General features: G+C 44.0%; 2 protein-coding genes across 10 annotated transcripts in view; one reads left to right on the top strand and one right to left on the bottom strand.

Moving 5' to 3' along the window:
* LOC139392297 (semaphorin-6D-like) overlaps positions 1-23,752 on the bottom strand; it is a 157,488-nt gene that overhangs the window by 80,064 nt on the left and 53,672 nt on the right. The gene's annotated exons all lie outside the window — the stretch shown is intronic.
* The window catches only part of LOC139385358 (soluble guanylate cyclase gcy-31-like), a 203,466-nt gene continuing 192,440 nt past the window's right edge, over positions 12,727-23,752 (top strand). Inside the window, exon 1 of the mRNA XM_071130460.1 lies at positions 12,727-12,885. Coding sequence (XP_070986561.1) covers positions 12,727-12,885 — 159 coding nt within the window. The remainder of the gene's footprint in view (positions 12,886-23,752) is intronic.

Raw genomic sequence — 23,752 nt, forward strand, 5'->3', positions numbered from 1 at the left:
TGTACGAGTCAACTAGTTATATTATATTGTGGAACACAATCTTCAAAAAAGTAGTAACCTCAGCATTGCTTGTAGAAAGCTTTGCTTTGTTAATATAGTAGCCCTTATCTCCTGAGCCCTTATCACAGTCAAGACATCTACAGTGGGGATAACAAGTAAGTATTTGATACACTTCCGAGTTTGCAGGTTTTCCTACGTACAAAGCATGTAGAGGTCTGTAATTTTTATCATAGGTACACTTCAACTGTGAGAGACGGAATCTAAAACAAAAATCTAGAAAATCACATTGTATGATTTTTAAGTAATTAATTTGCATTTGGAACAGCTATTCTCAAAGAGTGATCATTTGAAACATGGCGAGTTGAAATCAATTTCAATATACAGACGTTCCATTTAATATATTCAAACTGTTCTTTGGAATTTACAAAATGGATTAACAGTTCCACATGGAATACTGCATGGTGATAAATGATGGCCATTGCATCTGTTTGGTGAGCAGGTTTGTGTATTTTCAGTGTGAAACCTGTCTATGTTAAGCCTAAACAATTTTCAACTTGGCTTTCACCTGGTCAGTCTACGTCATGGAAATGTTTTGTACACAGTGTATTTTCCTACATCAATCAACCAGTCCATTTTGTCAAGACAAAAATGTAACTTGCCATTTTGGGCAGCCACAAAGCACATTCCACCAAATAGTTTTACAGCATTTGAAAAAAAATGTGATCTCTGGTTAAAGATTGAGCTTTGACGAACTCATGCCCATCCCTAGTGGAAACAACGTTGAGTCTACCCATTTTTGCACAGTGGGATGTTTGTTTCCAATATTAGGGCAGTTTTCCTAAAGTAAATACATTTTTAAAAGTTCAATGACAAATATTTAGGGTATATTGAAGCTTTATTGGTTCTACGTGCGTAAGGACTATCGGAGAGGAGGCAGAGCACGCGCTAAGCTTTCCTGAATAACTGGGCCAGCTGGGAGCATATGTGGTCACATTATTATAGGACGACTTGAGAGAATGATGATCTACAACAGACAGCGCATCTCAGTATCAGAACTTAAAATACAGCCAGACCTGCTTGCTACTGTGCCTTTCTATACCTTATAAACTGTTCATTAGACCCCTGATCCAAATGGAATGAAATATTCAAAATCCCAGGGCATTATTCAAATGACATTTGCACTGCAGTTTACAGCCTAGAGTAGAATTTTGTACTCACTTGAAAACAATAATGCAATTATGCATTGTAAGGTGGTGTTGTAGGCTAGTCTAGGTAGGATAATTGTATTGTTCTTAAACCAGATCAATAAGGGAGCTGCGTGTCTCATGTCTTCACTGTTCTTTACAATTATATTGAAAATTGGTGCAGCTTTGAATGATTTTATGTGTAGTATGATTGCTAGTTTGCATATTGCAGAACTGGACAAACGATCCACCTACCACAATTGTCCCTATGAATGGTGGATAGAGGGCAGGATAGACAGCGTGGAAAGTAGCGTGGGAAGTAACAAAACACCTTGATATAGGAAAGGTACATTCAAGCAGATGAGGAAATTTGGCTAGGATGGAAGAAATGATAAAAAATAGTAAAACCTGCAAAAGGGCAAATGCAAACCAGGGTGAAAAAGGCACTACCCTCCCCCTGTACCCAGTTCATCTCTGCCCTCAAATCTCTCCTTCTTCCCAATGCAGGCTCCTCACCTCTCATTCTCTATTTTTATCACTTCCAACCTTCACCATTTATGTGCAATTCCTCCCGCTTTCCAAAAAACCCATTCAGTGTCCTCCTTAAGACATTGCAAACCCTCTCTCCCTCCTCCACACCCTCCCTCCATCTCTCCGATCATTCTTCCCTCCAGATATCTCCCAGCAGGCATAGCACAGTGTGGTGGTTTGCTTTGCTGTAGAGGTGATCAATGGCCCCTGGCACCTCTGGGCCCCTGAAATGGAGGTATTAATAATGCAGGGCCTGGCTGTCATATCCTCCATTAGCTTGGGGGAGACATGGGGCCCGGACGGCTGATTGATTACTAATTGGATTAATTGCAGTCTTTTAGGGGAGGAGAATGTAATAGTCTAGAGGCCTAGCTGGCAACTGAGAGGGGAGTGCATTTGGCATGCTGGCATTCAGAGATAGGAATACCGAATGCTGAAACGGGTAGCGTAAACTGTGAGGGGGTTGGGTAGACTGTTGTTGCCTGTTCAGTTTCTTTGGTTGACGCCAGGGTTGAGAGTGTATGTCATTTGAGATACCGTAACATTTGTGCAACATGCACTTGACAGAAACGAGGAATTGATCAAGCGGCTTCTCAATAGAGGCGTTTTCCATTATTGCACAGTGTGTGTCTGCTGAACGAAATTAACTCAACACCCTGTACACCAAATCACTCATCCTGATGATATCGTTACTTTCATTTGCTAGCTATTTCCTCCTCCTATTTCCTTTGGAGGTATCTTCTTAGCCATCAACATCTGGCTACACACTTTGATATGACAGATGTAGATTTGGTACAATGTATGTAATGAAAGTGTTATTCATCAGAAACATTCTGTAATCTGCCTCCCGAATGGTGCGGTGGTCTAAGGCACAGCATCGCAGTGCTAGCTGTGCGACTAGAGATTCTGGGTTTGAGTCCAGGCTCTGTCGCAGCCGGCCGCGACCGGGAGACCCATGGGGCAGCGCACAATTGGCCCAGCATCGTCCGGGTTAGCGGAGGGTTTGGCCGACAGGGATGTCCTTGTCCCATCGCTAACTAGTGACTACTGTGGCGGGCCGGGCACAATGCACGCTGACACAGTCGCCAGGTGTACGGTGTTTCCTCTGACACATTGGTGCGGCTGGCTTCCAGGTTAAGTGGGAATTGTGTCAAGAAGCAGTGCGGCTTGGTTGGGTTGTGTTTCGGAGGACGCACGGCTCTCGACCATCGCCTCTCCCGAGTCCGTACCGGAGTTGTAGCGATGAGACAAGACTAACAACCAATTGGATACCACAAAATTGGGGAGAAAAAGGGATAAAAACATATTTAAGAAAAAATAAACATTCTGTAAGCTTCTAACCCTCGTTTTGAGATAAAGTTAATAAACCTCATCACAGCCATGGCACACAGATCTCCAATTAACAACCCAATCAGCACTGTAACAGTATTTCAAATGTAATCTATATGTAGATACACTGGGTATACAAAACATTAAGAACACCTGCTTTTTCCATGAGAGACTGACCAGGTGAACACTATGATCCCTTATTGATGTCACTTGTTAAATCCACTTCAAACCAGTGTAGATGAATATTAGGAAGGTGTTCTTAATGTTTACTATACTCGGTGTATACCCGATGAATTTACACAATATATACTAAGAATGATAAGTACAGCAGTGGATATATTAGAGCAAGCTATGTCACGAATTCAGTATATAAATACATATCCTGTGTGTATAAACAGTAACTACAAAGCAATGTACAGTAGTAGAAATGTTAAAACTAACTAAGTCGAGAATACAGTATTTAAAACACATCATGAAACCCCATGGCAAAATTGATAGAATTGCAGCTTCCGGACCAGATTCCGTGTGTGAGTGTGAGTGTGCGTGTGAGAGTAAGAGATATATATATATACACACACACATACATACTCAGTGGACAGATATTAAGTACACTCATCTAGTACCGGGTTAGACCCCCTATTGCCTCCAGAACATCCTGAATTATTCGGGGCATGAGCACATTGCTCAATTGGTATCAAGGGACCTAACATGTGCCAGGAAAACATTCTCCGCCCCATTACAACACAGCAAACAACCTGTACAGTTGACACAGGAAGGATGGGGCCATGGACTGCTTACGCCAAATCCTGACTCAACAGGAACAGGGATTCGTCGGACCAAGCTATGTTTTTCCACTCCTCAATTGTCCAGTGTTGGTGATTGAGTGCCCACTGGAGCCGCTTCTTGTGTTTAGCTGATATGAGTGGAACCCAGCGTAGTCATCTGCTGCAATAGCCCATCAGTGACAAGGACCGATGAGTTGATGCGTCCCGAGATGCCATTCTGCACTGTTATTTGCCTGTTTGTGAACCGCCTGTTAGCTTGCACCATTCTTGCCATTCTCCTTCGACCTCTCATCAACGAGCTGTTGTTGCCCACAGGACTGCTGCTAACTGAATGCTTTTTGTTTGTCGCACCATTCTCGGTAAACCCTAGACACTGTCGTGCGTGAAGATCCCAGGGCACCGTCCATTTCTGAGATACTGAAACCGGCACACCTGGCACCGACAACCATACCATGCTCAACGTCGCTTAGGTCACTAGTTTGGCCCATTCTACCGTTCAATCGAACAGTCACTGAATGCCTCAATGCCTGTCTACCTGCTTTATATAGTAAGCCTCGTGACTCTTGCAACCTTACAGTTAACTAGTCCAACGCAATAACGACCTGCCTCTCTCTCGTTGCACTCCACAAGGAGACTGCCTGTTACGTGTATGCAGTAAGCCAAGGTAAGTTGCTAGCTAGCATTAAACTTATCTTATAAAAAACAATCAATCATAATCACTAGTTATCTACACATGGTTGATGATATTACGAGATATTATATAGCGTGTCCTGCATTGCATATAATCTGACTGAGCATACAAGTATCTAAGTATCTGACTGAGCGGTAGTAGGCAGAAGCAGGCACGTAAACATTCATTCAAACTGGTATAAATGGTATAGAGGGAAATAGTCCTATAATTCCTATAATAACTTCAACTTCTTACCTGGGAATATTGAAGACTCACGTTAAAAGGAACCACCAGGTGTCATATGTTCTCATGTTCTGAGCAAGGAACTGAAACATTAGCTTTCTTACATAGCACATATTGCACTTTTACTTTCTTCTCAGACACTTTGTTTTTGCATTATTTAAACCAAATTGAACATGTTTCATTATTTATTTGAGACTAAATTGATTTTATTGATGTATTATATTAAGTTAAAATAAGTGTTCATTCAGTATTGTTATAATTAGCATTATTACAAATAAATAATTTTAAAAAAAAAATAAAAAAAAATCGGCCGATTAATCGTTATCGGCCTTTTTGGTCCTCCAATAAATCGCAGTTGAAAAATCATAATCGGTCGACCTCTAGTATGGACAGTATGTGAATAGAAAATGTGTTATATAGGACGAGCCATGACTAAAAGGTTCAGGGCAAGGTAGTGGGTGGAGGCCAGCTAGTGGTGACTGTTTAACAGTCACCACCTGGAGACCTGGAGATAAACAGCTTCTGTCAGTCTCTTGGTCCCAGCTTTGATGCACCTGTACTGTCCCCGCCTTCTAGACGGTAGCTGGGTGAACAGGGCGAGGTTTGGGCGGCTAAGGATCTTGATGATCTTCTTGGGCTTCCTGTGACACCGGTTGCTGTAGATGTCCTGGAGGGGAGGCAGAGTTTCCCCCTGATGATGCGTTGGGCTGACCGTACCACCCTCTGGAGAGCCCTGCGGTGCAGTGCTTGCATGTATGTGCATATTAATGCGTCTAATGCTGTGCTTATATGTGTTGCCCTTGGTAACTGGTGGTCAGGCATAGATCATGGTTGGAATAACTAGTGTGTGTATACTGTATATTTTGGCTGGTATGACTAAACTTATTACAACACGCCAACACCCACAATAGAAACAAATCCACTTATGCATGGATCTGACACATAGCATTGTGTCTGTGTGTGTGCACTTGCGCGCATGTCCACATTAAAGCATGGCAAGTCATATCCTGCCAGCTGGGGCACAGAAACCTCAGGAGTGTGTGTACAGTGTGTGAAACAACACACCGTAATGTCCTACTTCCAAACTCATCAGGTTATTTTGAAGGGAAAATACAATTTACAAAGGCAACTCATTATTCCTGAATACAGTACAGCCGGACTGCCTCATCCTTTCCCCAGTATAGAATGTCAGAGTGCTACACTACTGTAATGGGATTTAAAGAAGAGGTCCTTTGTCTGATCCTCTCGGTCTTATGAATCATTTGAAAATCCTCATCCCTTATCAGGATTTTTGACCGTATGAGATGTCATTCCGCTTTCTTCCCAACAAGGTGTTGTCAGGATTCCATCATGGTTTCAAACAGTAAGCCTATCTAAACATTAATCTCTTCATTTCACTCTCAAAGCGCGCACACACACACACACACACACACACACTTTCGTTCCAGGCATACAAACGCGTTCTTCCTTGGGAAGTCGGGGACAAGCACGCCTCTCTTTCTCTCTCTCGCACTGTGCTGCACCTGCTCCACATCCCATCCCCTCCACCCACTCCGCTCCTCAGCCGCTCCCGCCATCTCCTCCCGGCCCCTGTGGCTAGCTGCAGCGATGGCCCACTGCGCTAATTGAAAGCGACCCTGACTTGTCCTTTCCCCCAGGCTCTCCAGCCGATGCCCCATTGTTTTCTTTCACCGGCCGTTGACAACTGGCCTTTCAGCCGCGGCGTGCTGCAGCGCAAACTCTGAACCCAGCGCTCTGTCCTCTGGAGCTAACCCCTCCCCCCCACATCCCATTTTCAGGCCCACGGTGAAATGGAGAAACTGCAGAGTTGCAGATTTGGTTGTTGTTCTGCTTCTAAGGTAAGAATGGTTTGTCAAAATTAGACAGAATTGCATGTAAGTGGCTTAAGTCATTTTAATAATGGTCCACTTATTGGAGCCAACAACCCAAGAGGTGAAAATGAGACTGATGTTTAAATACTTTGTTTGAGTGCTGCTGATGATAATTCATTACATCCCCTTTCTAAGCGAGACTCCCCAAACTTTTAACGGATAAAACATTAAATTGGAACTCTGATACACCCACAACACAGGCAATGTGCTTAGACATCATTTCCTTGATATAATTTCCTTTTTTGCACCTTGTGAAAAAAACAGCAATGTCCCCCTGAAATGAGGCACGTGAACAGGGAGTTTTCCCATGGCGGTAGGCTGTTCTTATCACCCACACGGAGCAGAGCTGGAGCCCATAATCTAATAGCCTCGCAGCACAGTCATAAATCACCCTGGGAGACTGCATGCTGCAACACACTGACACTTCCAACCTGTGTCTTTATTAAAGACCACATTATACGGGGGAGACCCCCTCTTCTCCCTCCCTTTCCTCCAAATATCCTCCATCCTCCATCCTCCATTGGAAAAGCATCCTGTACACACACACGAAAACGTTAACAAACACAAACACACACAGAAGCTATCCATGCCGTGTAAAATGTATGACATGCAGACTGAGAGGGGAGGGTCATGAATTCTAGCGTGATGGCTGTAGTTAAGAAGCACACTTCAGTGCATGTCTGTGTGTTTGTATGTGCAGAAATGCACACGGTATGGTTGGTTTTTGCCTGGCTGCCTGCCTGCCTGCGTGGGTCCATGCATACATTCGTTTCCTTTTAGTAATTTTGACAACATTTGACTGGAAAATGTCAATGTAAACATGGATTCTGACAAACCGTAAAAAATGTAAGATCTAAGATTGCCATCTTAGGCTCTCTCGATAATTATAGCACAGTCACACAGAGAAATTACAAACATAGCACATCCAAAATGGAGAGAGAACATTGGCCCAGGGACGTAATAAAACTAAATGAACAGGCAATTATAAGCCATCCCATCCCACAGGTCTAGCTTATCGAACCTGCAGGACCAGCAGGCCTATTATAAAAGCATTAACATTTTGAAGAGGAGACAATGATTTTGGTAACAAATTCACAGCTATTCTGTGCTCTTTCGATCTACGAAAGCTTTCTCTTTAAAGTTTGCAGAAATACTTTACCGTAGACTACTTTACTGTAGAATCTTTGTCAAGACACTAGATCCATCGCTCATTGGGGCAAATGAAGCTTACTGTACATTTACCAACCCCTCACTGAGTACAAGTCGCTCAAGCTGACAAAGTGACATTTTGAGTTGTACAAACTTTGGTAGAGAAATCTATTAGACTGTGTCTAATTTTAGAACGAAAGCCGTTGACTGTTTAAACTCACTGAGCGATGCATGTACCAATCAAATGAAAAATTCAGCTTTCGCTGCCTGCCTCAGTACTCTCAACCAAAATAATGCAAATTCCGAAAGGAGAGAACTCCCAAATACCCTTTTTCCCCCCAATCCGTGTGTACACATTAAGTGGCCCACTGTAAACATTGCAGGAGGAACATAACCTCCAAACCGAGCCTTACTGTGGAAAGACATGATATTTAAATAGCAGTTGTTATTCTGTAGCAATACCGTTGAAGAAGTGGATAATACAAAGACAAGAGTCAGGGCTGTTCTTGGGGTTTTCTTGTAATCCATTCCACTGTAATGTGACCTGTAGTTCTGAACCACAAGAGACAAGTCTCAGAGGACCTCTCTCACACACAGAGCTTCAGTGTAGATCTTTATCACACCCTGCCGTGCTTCAGAACCAGACACCTCCAGTCTCTCTGCCAGCAGACATCCAGACAGCAGCCCCCTCACCTGTGTCAATACCACACATCCTCCCAGACCCACTGTGGAAACATGGGCACTGTGCAACTCACAACCAACTACCGCTGCTGTGCTGATTGTGTTATGGCTCTGCAACAACACAGAGACAAACACTCACACAGTGAGTCAAAGTCTTGGCCGGTGTCGTTATCTCTGCTGACGTGGATCGTTGACACAGACAGGTAATCCTGGATTACAGTCCAGTCGTGTCATTTCCTGGATGCCCTTTAGACGTGAGCGTAACCTCACCCATCCTTCCATCCTCTCCTTTGGTGTCCATCAACAGAGCGCCGTGCCCCTGCATAGATGGAGAAATAATGAGCTCTAGTTGCCTTGTCAACGCTGTCCTTTCTACCACTGTGCTCTAAACTCCCTTTTGCTAATTCCCTCCCCACCAGGCTCTTTGGTAATCATGGGGGTCCAGGAGGCAGATGAGATTTCATATTGTCTGAAATCCCTAAATCTCTGACTGGAAACCAGGAATGGAGCTTGCATACCCTGGCTGCATAACTACACGTGTAGATTGGCCTCTTAACAGCTTCTACCCCCAAGCCATAAGACTCCTGAACAGCTAATCAAAGGGCTACCCAGACCCTTCTTTCACACTGCTGCTACTCTGTTTATTATCAATGCATAGTCACTTTAACTCTACCTACATGTACATATTACCTCGACTAACCTGTTCCCCCGCACATCGACTCTGTACCGGCACCCCCCGTGTACAGCCTCGCTATTGTCATTTTACTGCTGCTCTTTAATTATTTGTTACTTTTATTTTAAATTGTTTACTTAACACTTGTTTTTCTTAAAACTTCTTAAAGCATTGTTGTTTAAGGGCTTGAAAGTAAACATTTCACTGTAAGGTCCTGTTGTATTCGGTGCATTTGATTTGATTACTTCCACGCAGGCGATGATTATAAGGGGATCATGTAAAATGCACCTCAAGGAAAAGGTCACGCTTTGCCTCTGATCTCAAAGCCAGCAACCTGGTAATAACAATGACAATAGATGAGGTGTTTTATATCGGAGGATTTAACAGCCCTTTATATTGGGTGGAACGAACTCACCATGAGCAACAAAAATGACCTCGTTCCCAATTGGGTGACTCACTACAGCCAGTTTACACCAGTAAGCTCACCGCACAATTATCGCTATAGGGCGGTATCCAACCAACTTCCATAAAGTCATACATCAAACGGAAGAGAGCATTTGCTTGCAATTATGGTGGTTGGTTCTGGCTAGAAGTGGTTGACTTTCTGGTTTTGCTTCAAGCCCTCTTAGGTTCATCACTCTACTACATGACTTGAGAAGACACAGCATACTATGACATTTCCTGTGGGGGAGCACTCTGTAACAACATGGTGTCAACCTCACTCCAAAACAAAACCTCAAATTCAGACAAACTGAAAAGTTGTTTCCTCGTGATGTAGGCAGTCTGCCATGACTAAATAAATGTATTTAAATGTATGTAGAATGAAAAGCGTGTGATGTGTTGGTATTACGGTTCAGAGAAACATTTACAGGTTGAGCTTTTCAGCATTCTCAACCTCTAGGTAACACAAAACGTCCTCATACCTCAGGTTAACGCTCTACTTTTTAACTCCGCTTCTCTTAAGCCTTCATATGCATGACAGAGCATTTTTCAGACTAGCTTTTTGTATATTCATTGCTTAAGTGATTCTTACTTCTAACTGCCTTCACCTTGTGAATAAAACATTACTTTAAAAAGGTCAAACAGGAATAACTAGTATGGACTTTCTCAGTATTTACTCAACCCATTTGTCTTTTAAAATACTTTTAGAAAGGGAAGTTCTACTAAACCAAAGGGTGTGTGTAACTTCATCTACAGTCCCAAAAGCTTATTAGGCTACTTCGTACTCTTCATCCCTTCAAACAGCCATTGGTGCTTAATGTACTGCTAATTTAACAGTTACTATATCAGACAGACTTGCAGTTCTGGCAGCAGGTTAGAATTAGCTCATGCTTCTCTCCCCATAACGGACTCATATATATTTGAACAAAAAAACTGAGATTTTTTCCTCAACAAAAGCAGCTGCTCAAACAAAGAGAAAACACATGCTGACATTCAGAAAAACAAAATGTCTCTTTACCGAGCTTGGTTAATTCCTACTCAAAATCAAATCAACACAAATTGTTACACATCCAATTGGAAAAGGAGCATGTTTCCAATGTAATGCTAACATTTCACAAACATTACAATTCCCCAGCCCTGGATATGGAGATGCCTCATGTTTCAATAGCTGAGCAAAACATAGATTACATTTTGTTTTACTAGATAATACATTCATTTTTGACAGCCACTGAGTTACTATAAACCATTACTCATGAAATGTTCCAGAAAATACAAAAAAACCTGACCCTTGAACCATCGGAGGGTGCACATTAATGACCGCACTACCGTAGGTCAACATGCTGTTTGGATGAATGGATGCAGTGAGGGCCAGGGGGAAAGGGTGCCCATACACACTGACATGTCGTGGCCTGGCACGAGCCAGTGTTTTGGAAGGAGACTCATGGAAACCAGTGGGACACGGGCCGCCAGGCAGGCCCTCTACAGGACTACTCTGGTCTGCTAATGGTCCTCAGGGTTTGGGGCTGCCAATGTCGGCCCCACTGATGTGAGTGCCAGAAGGACCAGCCTCTTTCCATCGCTCCACCAGAGGAAAAATACTGCAGTCCCGCTGGCCAGCACTGCACAAACACACACCCACTCATAATGAGCATACATACAAACACACGGGCATAGACATAGAATACTGTACACGAAAAGGTGGATGTACTGCACATGGAGGAACATATTTGCAGCAGGACTGTACTCCTCTAACACAAACTAACCCACATACAAAGAGTAAAGTGACTTGGCAAACTCACCCCGTACCTGATACTTCAACAGCACACACAGCCAAAAACAACTGAAAGCAAGATGGGCTGTTGAGATCGCCTGTGCCGATTCTTGGCGTGCTCCCAGCGCTTTATGAAAAATGTGTGTCTCTCTTTCGACTGATTCGTATTCAAGCCAGGCAAACGGGATCCCAACAGGAAACACTAAACCTCCCGTGAAGAGAAAGGGGGACAGAGAAACAAGAGTGCAAGAGAGGGAGCAAGCTAAAGACAAAATAAAAGGAGAAAGCTAAAGAGGTTGTGGGGCCCCGTGTGTGCCCCGTGGTGGGCCATTTCACAGTCCCACAGACTGACTAACACTGACAGGTCAGCTGGAAGACTCGCTGCCAAGAGAAACCCACAGCGGAAAGATCCAGGCACAAGGCTGCACACACAGACCACACCTTCCAGCACAGCAAAACTATTTCCTTTCCAATCTGCCACACAATAACTGGACCGCTGTTTATTGACCTTTTGCATGGGCTTTCAACAGGCAATCAGTTCCCTGCTCCAGATACAGAAATATAATCTAAGGTCTCTGCCCTCGGCTGTAAACTCGCCACCTTCCAGTTGGATGGAGCTGCTAACCCTGATTCTCCATTCACATCAGGGTACGTCAGGGACGTTGGGCTGCGAGCGCCTATGGGACTGTACGTCTCAGTACGGTCAGCTGTCACTCCTTTCAGAGTTGATAAAATCATCATGGGTGACAATGAGATATATCGCAATAATTAGTGGAATAACAAATCAATTAACTGTAATAAATGGAGCTGAAAGGCTCCATACACAAGGGGGTGTGAGAGACAATGTCTGAATGCTTTGAGTACTCATATGTCCCTTTGATTGCAACACATCATTCATTTATAGGGTGAATGTCAACATTCCATATTATGACAGTGTGAAATTGCAAGCCACTTTCTGGTCTATGGGATACTGAATCTTTATAAAAACATACAAGGAAAAAAAATAAACAATAGGACAGAATGTGAAAATTATAGAACTACAGCGTTTCAGCATCACCCTTTCTCAGCGCCAAACTTTTGGAAAAGTTTTGGCAACAAGCTTTTGGTTTGACAGTTTACAGCAACACTTGTACGAGCAAGTCCAAATAAATGACTGAATTATTATCATTCAGAAGGTTCTGTCCTATTGTTTAAAAACCATTTTAGCAACATAAGCTACCTCGAACATACCATCGCTGTGATGCATAGGATCTTCAGCCATGTGGACTTTCTATTTTCAGTTCATTATTTCCATTACCGTCACTATCTGTGTAGCAGAAGGAGCTGTTCTGTTGATTTGGACTCTCGCCATCTCTCTCTGGGACAGGGGATTAGGCGATGGTTGGCGACGGGGGTCCCATCGCAGTAGATACCTGCCCGTCCCGCATGAATAACGGTGACAGTGCGAGTCCCGTTCGACTGACGAGCGGCAGGAAGCCAGGCGGGCAGGCAGCGGCTTATCTGCCAAAACAGCTGGAGTGCTCCGCATCCCCAGCTGTGAGCGCCGCCGCGACTGAATGACCCCACGTAGAGAGAAACAGTATAAAAAGAGGAAATTGGAAAGCGTGGTAGAGGGAGAGAAAAACTAGGTGGGAGGAATCACACTCGCTCTCTCTACATTTTGTGCTCCCTCACCTGGAGATTACACTAGCCTTGTTCCGCTGTTCACTCACGGCTCGTTCCACCTCCTCTGCTGCCATTTCAATATAGTCCCAATGTAACGCATCCGGAACGCACAGGAATTCCATTTGGGGCAGCGCTCTGTGCCAAACTCATCTCCGGAGCCTGTGAAGGGTTGACTAAGCATGGGGGGCCACTGTCAGGGAGCTGTACTGGGCTTTGTGGAAGGTGTGAATGTGAGACCCAAGTGTCACTTTAATTGAGACTGCGATACTGCTGTAGGAGCAATACAACTGAATTGTGGGTGGACATTTTAACTTTGCAACAATGTATAACCTTACTGAGACACTGAAAGTGTCTCATCCCCAGTCACAGCCATAGTCCCAGAGAGGGTTAAGTCCCTAAACAGCAAAAGGGAAACAGTGGTCTGTCAATGAGTCTGTCTGCTGCATCGGCACACTGGCTCCTTTTTCTGCCGTTGTAATGAAATTACAGTGGGCCCCGTCTGATTGATGAAAGTGTCATGTCTGCGAGCACCTCTTTTACATAAAGGAGAGGCTCTCCCGCAGACTGCAATTCATCATCTGACAGTCGGATGGCTCCATTCGTCTTAATTCACGCCAGACCCAAAAGCAAGGGCTCGGGTCGTGCAGCCCTGCCTCAACCTCCCTGCTCGGGTTGGGGAGGGGTTGCCGGGGCTATCAAAGGAGTTTACCCTTGTTATGTACTGCCACTCAACCTCCCTGCTCGGGTTGTGGAGGGGTTGCCGGGGCTATCAAAGGAGTTTACCCTTGTTATGTACTGCCACTCAACCTCCCTGCTCGGGTTGGGGAGGGGTTGCCGGGGCAATGAAAGGAGTATACCGTTGTTATTTACTGCCACTCAACCTCCCTTAAGACAGAGTGTATGCATTTTTCTGGGTCCAGTAAAAGATGAGACAATACAAACAACAAATGATTACTCAGATCCTGTGCTCTCTATGTATTCCTATGGCAGTCCCTACAATCTATATGAAGACAGGCCTACACCGCCCAGGGGTTGTGATGAGGGGTCATTGTAATAGAGACCTATTCATCCCTTAGTACCACTCAGACTGTAAGGAACATCCCCCCCCAACATCGGCCAATAACTCTGCCACTTTTAACCACCACCACACTATACACAGAAATGTCACCCTCCCCAAATAGACTGCCACAATTGCAAGTGAATCCTGATCCAAATACTCAGCGGCAGATAGAGGGTAATGTGGTGTGATCACACACTACAGTGAATCCTGCTATCCAGAGTGAGGTAAGGAAAACCCTACCAGCCACAAAAGAGGAAAGTCTCATCTCCAACTCTGAGGGTAAACTGCTGGTCAGTACCATCTTGGATATTTGGGATGTCCTTACCCTAAATCCTAACTGTAACCCCTACCCTAAACCATTTTCACTTCAAATGGGGGGGTAGTGACATCCCAAGAATCCCAGATAACACAGACCATACACTGCCAGCCTTATGCAGTTAGGCCAAGCCACATGTGAAAGAAACAAAGCCTATGGATGCAGTCCATAACCTACCATGAAAAAACATGGTCATTTGAAACGTCATTACATTGCGTGACTGTTTCTTTTGACTCATGTAGTGAATAGAAGTGGTGCTTTAGAAATGTGTTTGTCTCAGCAAGTGAGAAAATACCTCTATTTTTTTCTCTCTCTCTTTCATTGTTCTTGGCAAGTCAGCAGGGGTAATTGGCATGCATGCCCTTGCAGTGCACTCGACGAGCCAGGTCTTGAGTTTGGGCACGGAGCACAACGGTTCCGCTATGCCCACGTAATTTGTTTAAAGCTATGATTCAGCTACAGGCAGCGTCCTGTAGGGCTCAACTGTTGCAATCCATCACTGCAAATCCATTTCTCTAGGTGAAAACAACTGATCCACACTGCTCTCTCTCCCCATACAACCCCCTGCAGCCAGTTACCACTCCTTACCACTCCTTCAGAGTAAACAGCAGGAACGAGGTGAAACTAAAGAAGGCTGGGAGGTGGCTAACCAGTCACTACCCTTACAGCCATGAGTCAAGCAGTCAAGAGAGAAAAGCAGTGGCGGTGATAAGGGGCTGGGGATGAGGGGGAGGGTTTCAAGGGGCTCACATCTTCTCATTAACTTTGGCCAGGCCCGGGGAGTGTGGGAGGATGAGGTGGAGGGAGGGATTGGTTTAATGAAGACTCCTGCCGTGAGGGTCCGTCTCCCAACTGCGCTGCCCTGTGAGTAAGCTTGGCCAACAGATGGGCTGAGGAATTGATCACTAGAGACTGTCCAGAGACCTGAACAGACAGAAACGCTATATATGAGTTCATCCACAGTTCTAGATATGAAAACAATGATTTCAGGATCTGCTAATTATTTTAATTTGACCTTTATTTAACTAGGCAAGTCAGTTAAGAACAAATTCTTATTTTCAATGACGGCCTAAGAACAGTGCCTGTTCAGGGAGAACGACAGACCTTGTCAGCTCGGGGATTTGAACTTGCAACCTTTCGGTTACTAGTCCAACACTCTAACCACTAGGCTACCCTGCCGCCCCATCAAGAGGAAAGGTTGTATTTGAAGTGGATGCACAGCTGAATTTGAGGGATGAGATTTTTACTCAAGGTGCACCACATCAGAAACACTTCTACTAATTCTTTATCAAAACAAAAAAACATGGCAGACGCAACACCCCAGAGCGCAGGAGACCGATGAATAAACATGTCTGTGCACGTGTGCTCAGGTCAGTATTCCCCACGAATTAAGAAAGAACCGTCTGGCATTTGGTATCATCCCTGCCCTGGCGCTGTCACTCCGCTGTCCTTCTGAGAGCTGTCCTACTTTCAGCCTCTGTGTGACATCCATCTTTTCAACCTCCCTACCAGTCTCATTCTTTTGTTCAAGGCTCAGAGATGGAACCCGGCAATTCTGTCATCTGCAGAAGCTCAATACCTGCCTGCCCCACTGATAAGCAGACAGGTGCTAGTCGAGGCAGAAAACAGCACATGCAGTCACAGGGAGGGCACCTATTTGTTCCATATAACCAAAGCAGAGCATTTTGAATCAAGCCCTGAGGACAGGGAATATGGCTTTGTTGCGGGCCAAGAATTCAAACCCTGCGTGAGTGACCTCTCAGGCTAAAGCTTCCCATATCCCTCCTGTGTGATTGCAAAATTCATGCCTAAGGGATATAAGGACAGTTGGGAGAGAGTAGAGCATCTGAAATGTTCATTTTGTTTAACCTATTGGTAATCTCATTGTATGTATAATTATAGTGTCGCTTGGGAAGTGAGCAGGTTAGATATGTATACACTCTCACTTCTGACAACACAGGCAGACGATTAGCATAGCACAGAAGAATTAACGTGTTACCACACCGCTAATTTTCCCTGTATTGTGCACTTTTGTCAGTGCAGACAGTGTTCTGGACTAGCAAATATGCAGATAGTGTTCTTTGTCCAGACTAGCAAATATGAGATGAAAATTTATTTTCTATTGACGTCAGTAGATGCTTTTTCTTACATCTCTATAACCCTTTAAAAACATCCTTGCAAGGTAACAAGGGCTGCTAGGCGCCCAGATTCAGATCGCTCAGTGGTACTCCCTGGAGGCTCTGAAACCTCTAGCTGTTCAGAGCACAGTCACCATAGTTACTACTGCTTGACGCTGCTGGAAAATAGACTGACCACAATGGGGTACACGGGAGGGCACTGCCAAACACGCTAAGGGTCTTCACACACAAACAGCTAGAGGGCACCAGAATCGCCCTTCTAATGCCATTCAGGGAATGCCAGTTGAGGTTAGTACTTTCAGGAAGTTGTCCGAATGCTTTTGTAGGGGAAATGGACAACTACAGGGGAAGGACTTGCAGGCTAGGTGCCTCTGTCTCTTGGTACAACATGGAATGTTTAATTAGGCCTTAAAAAACAGGACATCGCTCTCTTAAATGTCACATCCTTGTGAGGAAAACAGGGATGGCGGCGAGTTAGATTGACTTCTGTGAACTGATTGATGTCAGTGTTTATTTACCTTTCCCTCGGCAATTCATGCTCCCCATCCCCGCCTTTCCCTCCGCCTCGCTCTTTCAGCGTTCCCTTTCTCCCTCTCCGTTCCGCTGTTTACTCTGATGTATGGCTTCATTTCAAGTTAGGCTTTTTACCAGAATGAGATTACAATCTGTGCAATTGTGTGGAAAAAAGATAGATTTAGCCAAAAAAAAAAAAATGGGAAAAGGGGAAAGAATGTAAAAATGGACAGCAGTAGCACTTTTATAAGTCCTTCCCTTTCTGATGTACAATATTCTCTCCTTACCAAAACATGTCCTGTTGCATTGAACTTAAAAGTGGAGGTTCTGATAAGGTGTCCTGCAGACCAGACTGTGCTTAAAACAGACCATGGAAGAAGGTAGGAGGAGAGAAGAAACAAATATCAGAGTGGTTTGTAATGAGAGGCGACACTTGAAGAATGCAGCCGGCAGCAGCCTTTTAAATGGCAGGCCTCGTTACCGGGCTGGTTTCATACCGTCAGAAGGGCAGAGACAAAGATAAAGGGAGCATCGTTAATGGATGGGGAACACGAAGGGCTGACATGCAGCGAATGAACTAGCCAAACTCGCAATGTCACGGAGGATACATGACAAAATACCACACAGTCCATGGATATGTAGGCTATTTGCGTTCATTTCCTGGTTCTGTCCTTGACATTGCTTTGAAATAGCTCTACTTTTCCTGAGTAATGTCTAGTGATACAGTATCAAAAGAGTGGCTTGGGGTGCTCTTTAAATAATTAAGCAATGCAAAAAATTACTTGAAATAATAATTGCCTCTCTCTAAATTCCCACCAAATTAATCAAACAGGCACCAAAAAGATTGAAAAATGGACCATTCCTTAGCAGAGGTGAAAAGACTGACTGACTCATAGCAATGATCTGGGGCAATTTAGCTGTCATGATGGTTAATGCTTGGGTGGGGACAACCTTTTTTTTTTTACAAACTTTGAAGCCTGTCAAGGCAATGACTCAGGAGTATGTTCCCAACCCTCCCAACAGAGGGAGTGCAGCAATTCACACACTCTGAAAACAATGCTTTAATATTCGAAACTAAATGTCACAGGGAGAATCTGAAAGAGTTTCATAAGGAAGAAAAAAAGGGTCGAAGCTCTGAGGAGTTGGATGGGTTACACACAGGCTGCCAGCTCGCGTTTCATCTCAGTGTTACAATTTGTTTGGAGAGTGTCATGGACATGCTAAAAAGAGAGGGCCCAATGGCTGCAGACCTGCTAAACCTCACTCAATCTTTCAGCCAACAGGGAGGGAGAAAGGGACAGAACAAGAGAGGGGGAGAGAAGGAGAGAGACAGAGAGAGAGGCTCATGCATCCTAATCCGTGCCTCCTGTGGTGCTTGCAGTATAATCTGAGAAGAGACTGTAGAGTTCAGGTTTCAAAGGTGGGAGATGTCGAGGGATTGAACCCATTTTCCATTCTAGCCAGGCACACATGCATCTACAGTGCCTTGCGAAATAATTCGGCCCCCTTGAACTTTGCAACCTTTTGCCACATTTCAGGCTTCAAACATAAAAGATATAAAACTGTATTTTTTTGTGAAGAATCAACAACAAGTGGGACACAATCATAAAGTGAAACGACATTTATTGGATATTTCAAACTTTTTTAACAAATCAAAAACTGAAAAATTGGGCGTGCAAAATTATTCAGCCCCTTTACTTTCAGTGCAGCAAACTCTCTCCAGAAGTTCAGTGAGGATCTCTGAATGATCCGATGTTGACCTAAATGACTAATGATGATAAATACAATCCACCTGTGTGTAATCAAGTCTCCGTATAAATGCACCTGCACTGTGATAGTCTCAGAGGTCCGTTAAAAGCGCAGAGAGCATCATGAAGAACAAGGAACACACCAGGCAGGTCCGAGATACTGTTGTGAAGAAGTTTAAAGCCGGATTTGGATACAAAAAGATTTCCCAAGCTTTAAACATCCCAAGGAGCACTGTGCAAGCGATAATATTGAAATGGAAGGAGTATCAGACCACTGCAAATCTACCAAGACCTGGCCGTCCCTCTAAACTTTCAGCTCATACGAGGAGAAGACTGATCAGAGATGCAGCCAAGAGGCCCATGATCACTCTGGATGAACTGCAGAGATCTACAGCTGAGGTGGGAGACTCTGTCCATAGGACAACAATCAGTCGTATATTGCACAAATCTGGCCTTTATGGAAGAGTGGCAAGAAGAAAGCCATTTCTTAAAGATATCCATAAAAAGTGTTGTTTAAAGTTTGCCACAAGCCACCTGGGAGACACACCAAACATGTGGAAGAAGGTGCTCTGGTCAGATGAAACCAAAATTATGTTATTATGAAACCAAACGTTATGTTTGGCATAAAAGCAACACAGCTCATCACTCTGAACACACCATCCCCACTGTCAAACATGGTGGTGGCAGCATCATGGTTTGGGCCTGCTTTTCTTCAGCAGGGACAGGGAAGATGGTTAAAATTGATGGGAAGATGGATGGAGCCAAATACAGGACCATTCTGGAAGAAAACCTGATGGAGTCTGCAAAAGACCTGAGACTGGGACGGAGATTTGTCTTCCAACAAGACAATGATCCAAAACATAAAGCAAAATCTACAATGGAATGGTTCAAAAATAAACATATCCAGGTGTTAGAATGGCCAAGTCAAAGTCCAGACCTGAATCCAATCGAGAATCTGTGGAAAGAACTGAAAACTGCTGTTCACAAATGCTCTCCATCCAACCTCACTGAGCTCGAGCTGTTTTGCAAGGAGGAATGGGAAAAAATGTCAGTCTCTCGATGTGCAAAACTGATAGAGACATACCCCAAGCGACTTACAGCTGTAATCGCAGCAAAAGGTGGCGCTACAAAGTATTAACTTAAGGGGGCTGAATAATTTTGCACGCCCAATTTTTCAGTTTTTGATTTGTTAAAAAAGTTTGAAATATCCAATAAATGTCGTTCCACTTCATGATTGTGTCCCACTTGTTGTTGATTCTTCACAAAAAAATACAGTTTTATATCTTTATGTTTGAAGCCTGAAATGTGGCAAAAGGTCGCAAAGTTCAAGGGGGCCGAATACTTTCGCAAGGCACTGTACATGCCAGTTGACTGTTCGGAGGCAGAATCTTTTGACTCTACAAGTTGGTCTCGTCTTTCGCTCTATCCAAATGTATCCCACGGGCGCTGAAAACCACTCTATATGTAGGACAATGTTCTTCTGTATCAGAGAGTCCACACATTTTTGTTGTTGTTGTTGATGGTTGTTCCCTTCCCTTGGTGGTTGCAATTTAACTTGTTCTAATTTTGAATCGAATTAGCTTATATGAAGCTTTCATTGCCTAGCCCACACTGGTATAAGAACCATGAGCAAGAACCAATGACTGTTACAAAGTTATCCCTATCTCAGATAAATATCAATCAGTTCTTGGTGGATTCAGCTGGATCCTATTATTTCAGCTGGTCCTGTAAAAACAGTGTCTGCAGGTGTTTTGGCTCGCTTAAGAACCAGGTGCTAATGTTGAACATGCAATCAAACGTCAATGTGCTTTAAGCATCAAATTCTGTGAATGACAGCGTGGTGAAGAGCCCCTTCTCTTGGCTGACATGGCTGCTTTGATTATCAAAACATAATGTAAAACGGTGATTAAAACTCAATTACAGCGCACACCAATGAAAAGTCAATTAGCACTTTAGAGGCTGGGAACGGGCAGCTGCCAAGGTGAGGATAGAGGGAGAAGAGAAAGGAAACAAGAGAGAGATAAAGAGAAAAGGGCTGGAGGAGTAAGTCGGAGAGAAGAAAACAGTCGCTGAGGGAGCGACAGAGAGCAGCAGTGAATGAGTCAGATAAACACAGCCTCTTGAATTCTGGAGTCAGACTGCGAGCACAATTTACAGTAGAAAAGGATTTCTGTCAGTCCCTTCACAAACCATCCATAAATTATGACCAATTTGCATTAGGAGGCGTTCAATTAAGAGCCCGATCCATTGTGGGACAAGCGGGGCCCTTTTCTGATGAGGCCCCCAAAAAACAAAGGCCCCTTATTCAAAGAACACCATTATACAGTCCCTGAGCTTCCCTCCAGGCCAAGTTCTTTCTGATTGATCCTGCATTACTTATTTATGCACCCGTAATGACTGTTGAATATAAAAAAGAGAGAGATGGAGAGGGAAGGGGGGAAAAGCTCAGGCATGGTGCCGTGCGGGAAGCCCGCAGGGGAGTGGTGTTTAAATACAGTAGTGGTGACACACCGTCGCACGAGCCGCGTCGCCATGGGAGAGCAGGCAGAGGTTTAACAGCATATGTGGCACAAATCAGCCGTCACGTAGAGCCCCTTCCATGACAAACCAGCCTGCGTCCCCATGGACTGCCCCAACGGAAAATAAATACATAGAAATTAATATTCGGCAGTAGTGCTGCTTAACCCTTCGCATGAATTATTGAAAAATGGCTGAAATTAGTGATACACGCAAGGCTCTCGTGCTGAAGAGGTTTTTAAGAGGGTAATGAGAGGGTTAGGACAAGAGGAGATCATTTCAGAGAGCTGCCAACCTGGGGCTGACATGCAAAGTGGATATATTTTGAAGTGTTTGGCTGCCTTTTAAACAGTTCATGGAGTGGAGGAATATTTCAGGGCCTGGTCTTTAAACGCATTGCATTTGCTTGTTACTCAAGATATTTGGTAGAATCCAAGACGGCATACACACATACACGCATGCGTACACACGAAGTCCACACAGGGCAATCAATTGACGCACGCACCACCAGCAGGATTCCGGCACACACACTCACTCACTACCCAGTGAAAACAACCACAGGGTGAAATGTTTACTCAGAGCATTTTTCCCAAGATCTGAGGCCTGGAAAGGTCTGGGAATTCAGACCAGTGTTATCTGAAGAAAAAGTCTACAGGATATCAATTAGGGTCACTGACAGTGCATGGTCCAGACAGCCAGCAGTTTCAACTGTACTCTCGCCAACAGCGCCAATGGCCATTGCCTCATCTGTCTGTGTGTGTGTGTGTGTGGTTAATAGAGAATGAAACACTCAATGGGCATGAATCACAAATAGAACAAGCCTCAAAAGCTGTCCTCCCTCTACATTAGTCTGTGATTGTTTTCTTGTAATGCTGGAATTATTCTTCGCTTCTCTTAGGATTTTTTAGATGGTGTGTGGGTGCATAAGACATGTGAGTGTATTTACATGCAAATTAGTTATTCCCTCCAATCTGTTTTTTTTGTTTGTGTGCAAATCTTAAGCCACCACCCAATTAGCTCAGGGGACCAGACTTGATAGAGCTCAAAATGGTTGGTTATTGGCAAAGTCCATCCGCAACCCTCAAGGAAGAGTCATCCAAGGATTCAAGCGGTTTATATTACTCCACAGAAAATTGCATCAGCTTCATTCGTCATGGTTTGGGCATTAGTCAAGGCAATACCAGCAGAAAGCTGCATAGGCATCAGCTGAATAAGACTCATGGCTTATCTGGATTCTTCTAAATGGGGGTGAGTGCACAGAGAGGACAACACCGTGCACATGTTTTTCATTCAGCCTTCACTTCATTACCGCAATAACAATAATCATAGACCCTGGGTGTTGTGGTGAAAAGCTGGAGCCATCTCTCAAATGATTTAGCAGAGACCAGATTCTCGGCAAATGGCGGCCGATGCCTTGGAAACCCTGCATGAGCGCCCATAAAGGAAAGCTTTTAGGAATAGAGTCAACTCTCGGCCAGGGTGCTCTAACATGTTCCCGCAGCATTACCATTTTAAAAAAGAGGAGAGGAACACACCAGGAGAGAAAGAGTGAGGGGAGAGGGTGAAACGGTGCGTTTCATCCCACTGACCTCTGGGAACCTATAGAATACAGGCACAGTCCAATCTTACATTTTTTTTACTGTATCTTGTGTGCGTTTCAAAGTTCCAGTTACAACCCTTTGATACATACGAACACACAGGTATGATCATTCTACAGTGATCTCCGCAGCGTACACTCAAACCGGTGTGATTAGAACACTTCTTTAGAACATCCAGTTACGATTGATGCAACTGTCAGCGTTTGAGCTGGCCACACTTTCTTCACAGAAACATGTTGCACAAACATTCTTTACAATGTTATGTCCTCAATGTAAGCAGTTTATTTTGGGATGCCATGTTCAGACATTCACAGAAGTAGTGACAACATTCTCATCCAAACCATAAAAATGTAGGCTACATTAGTCCTAGCGATGAGGAAAGAGTGACCTAACACAAGTGGTTATATTTAGCGAACTCTCGCCTGACAGAAATCATAATGTAATTTAGTTAATAGCAATTACTATTTAACTTCACTAGGGTAGGGGGCAGCATTCGGAATTTTGGATGAAAAGCGTGCCCAAATTAAACTGCCTGCTACTCAGGCCCAGAAGCTAGGATACGCATATAATTAGTAGATTTGGATAGAAAACCTAAAGTTTCCAAAACTGTTAAAATAATGTCTGAGTATAACAGAACTGATATGGCAGATGAAAACCAGGAAGTACTATTATTTTTTAAAGGCTGTTTTTCCATTAAAAGCCTATCCACCATACAAAGACTTATGACCCAGTTCACGATCTCTATGGCTTCTTCTACATGTGGCCAGTCTTTAGGCATTGCTTCAGGCTTTTACTCTGAAAAATGAGAGAGATACAGCACTTTCAATGAGTGGACAGTGGAAATTTCC

The sequence above is a fragment of the Oncorhynchus clarkii genome, chromosome 3, assembly GCF_045791955.1.
Source record: "Oncorhynchus clarkii lewisi isolate Uvic-CL-2024 chromosome 3, UVic_Ocla_1.0, whole genome shotgun sequence".
NCBI classification, from domain to species: domain Eukaryota; kingdom Metazoa; phylum Chordata; class Actinopteri; order Salmoniformes; family Salmonidae; genus Oncorhynchus; species Oncorhynchus clarkii.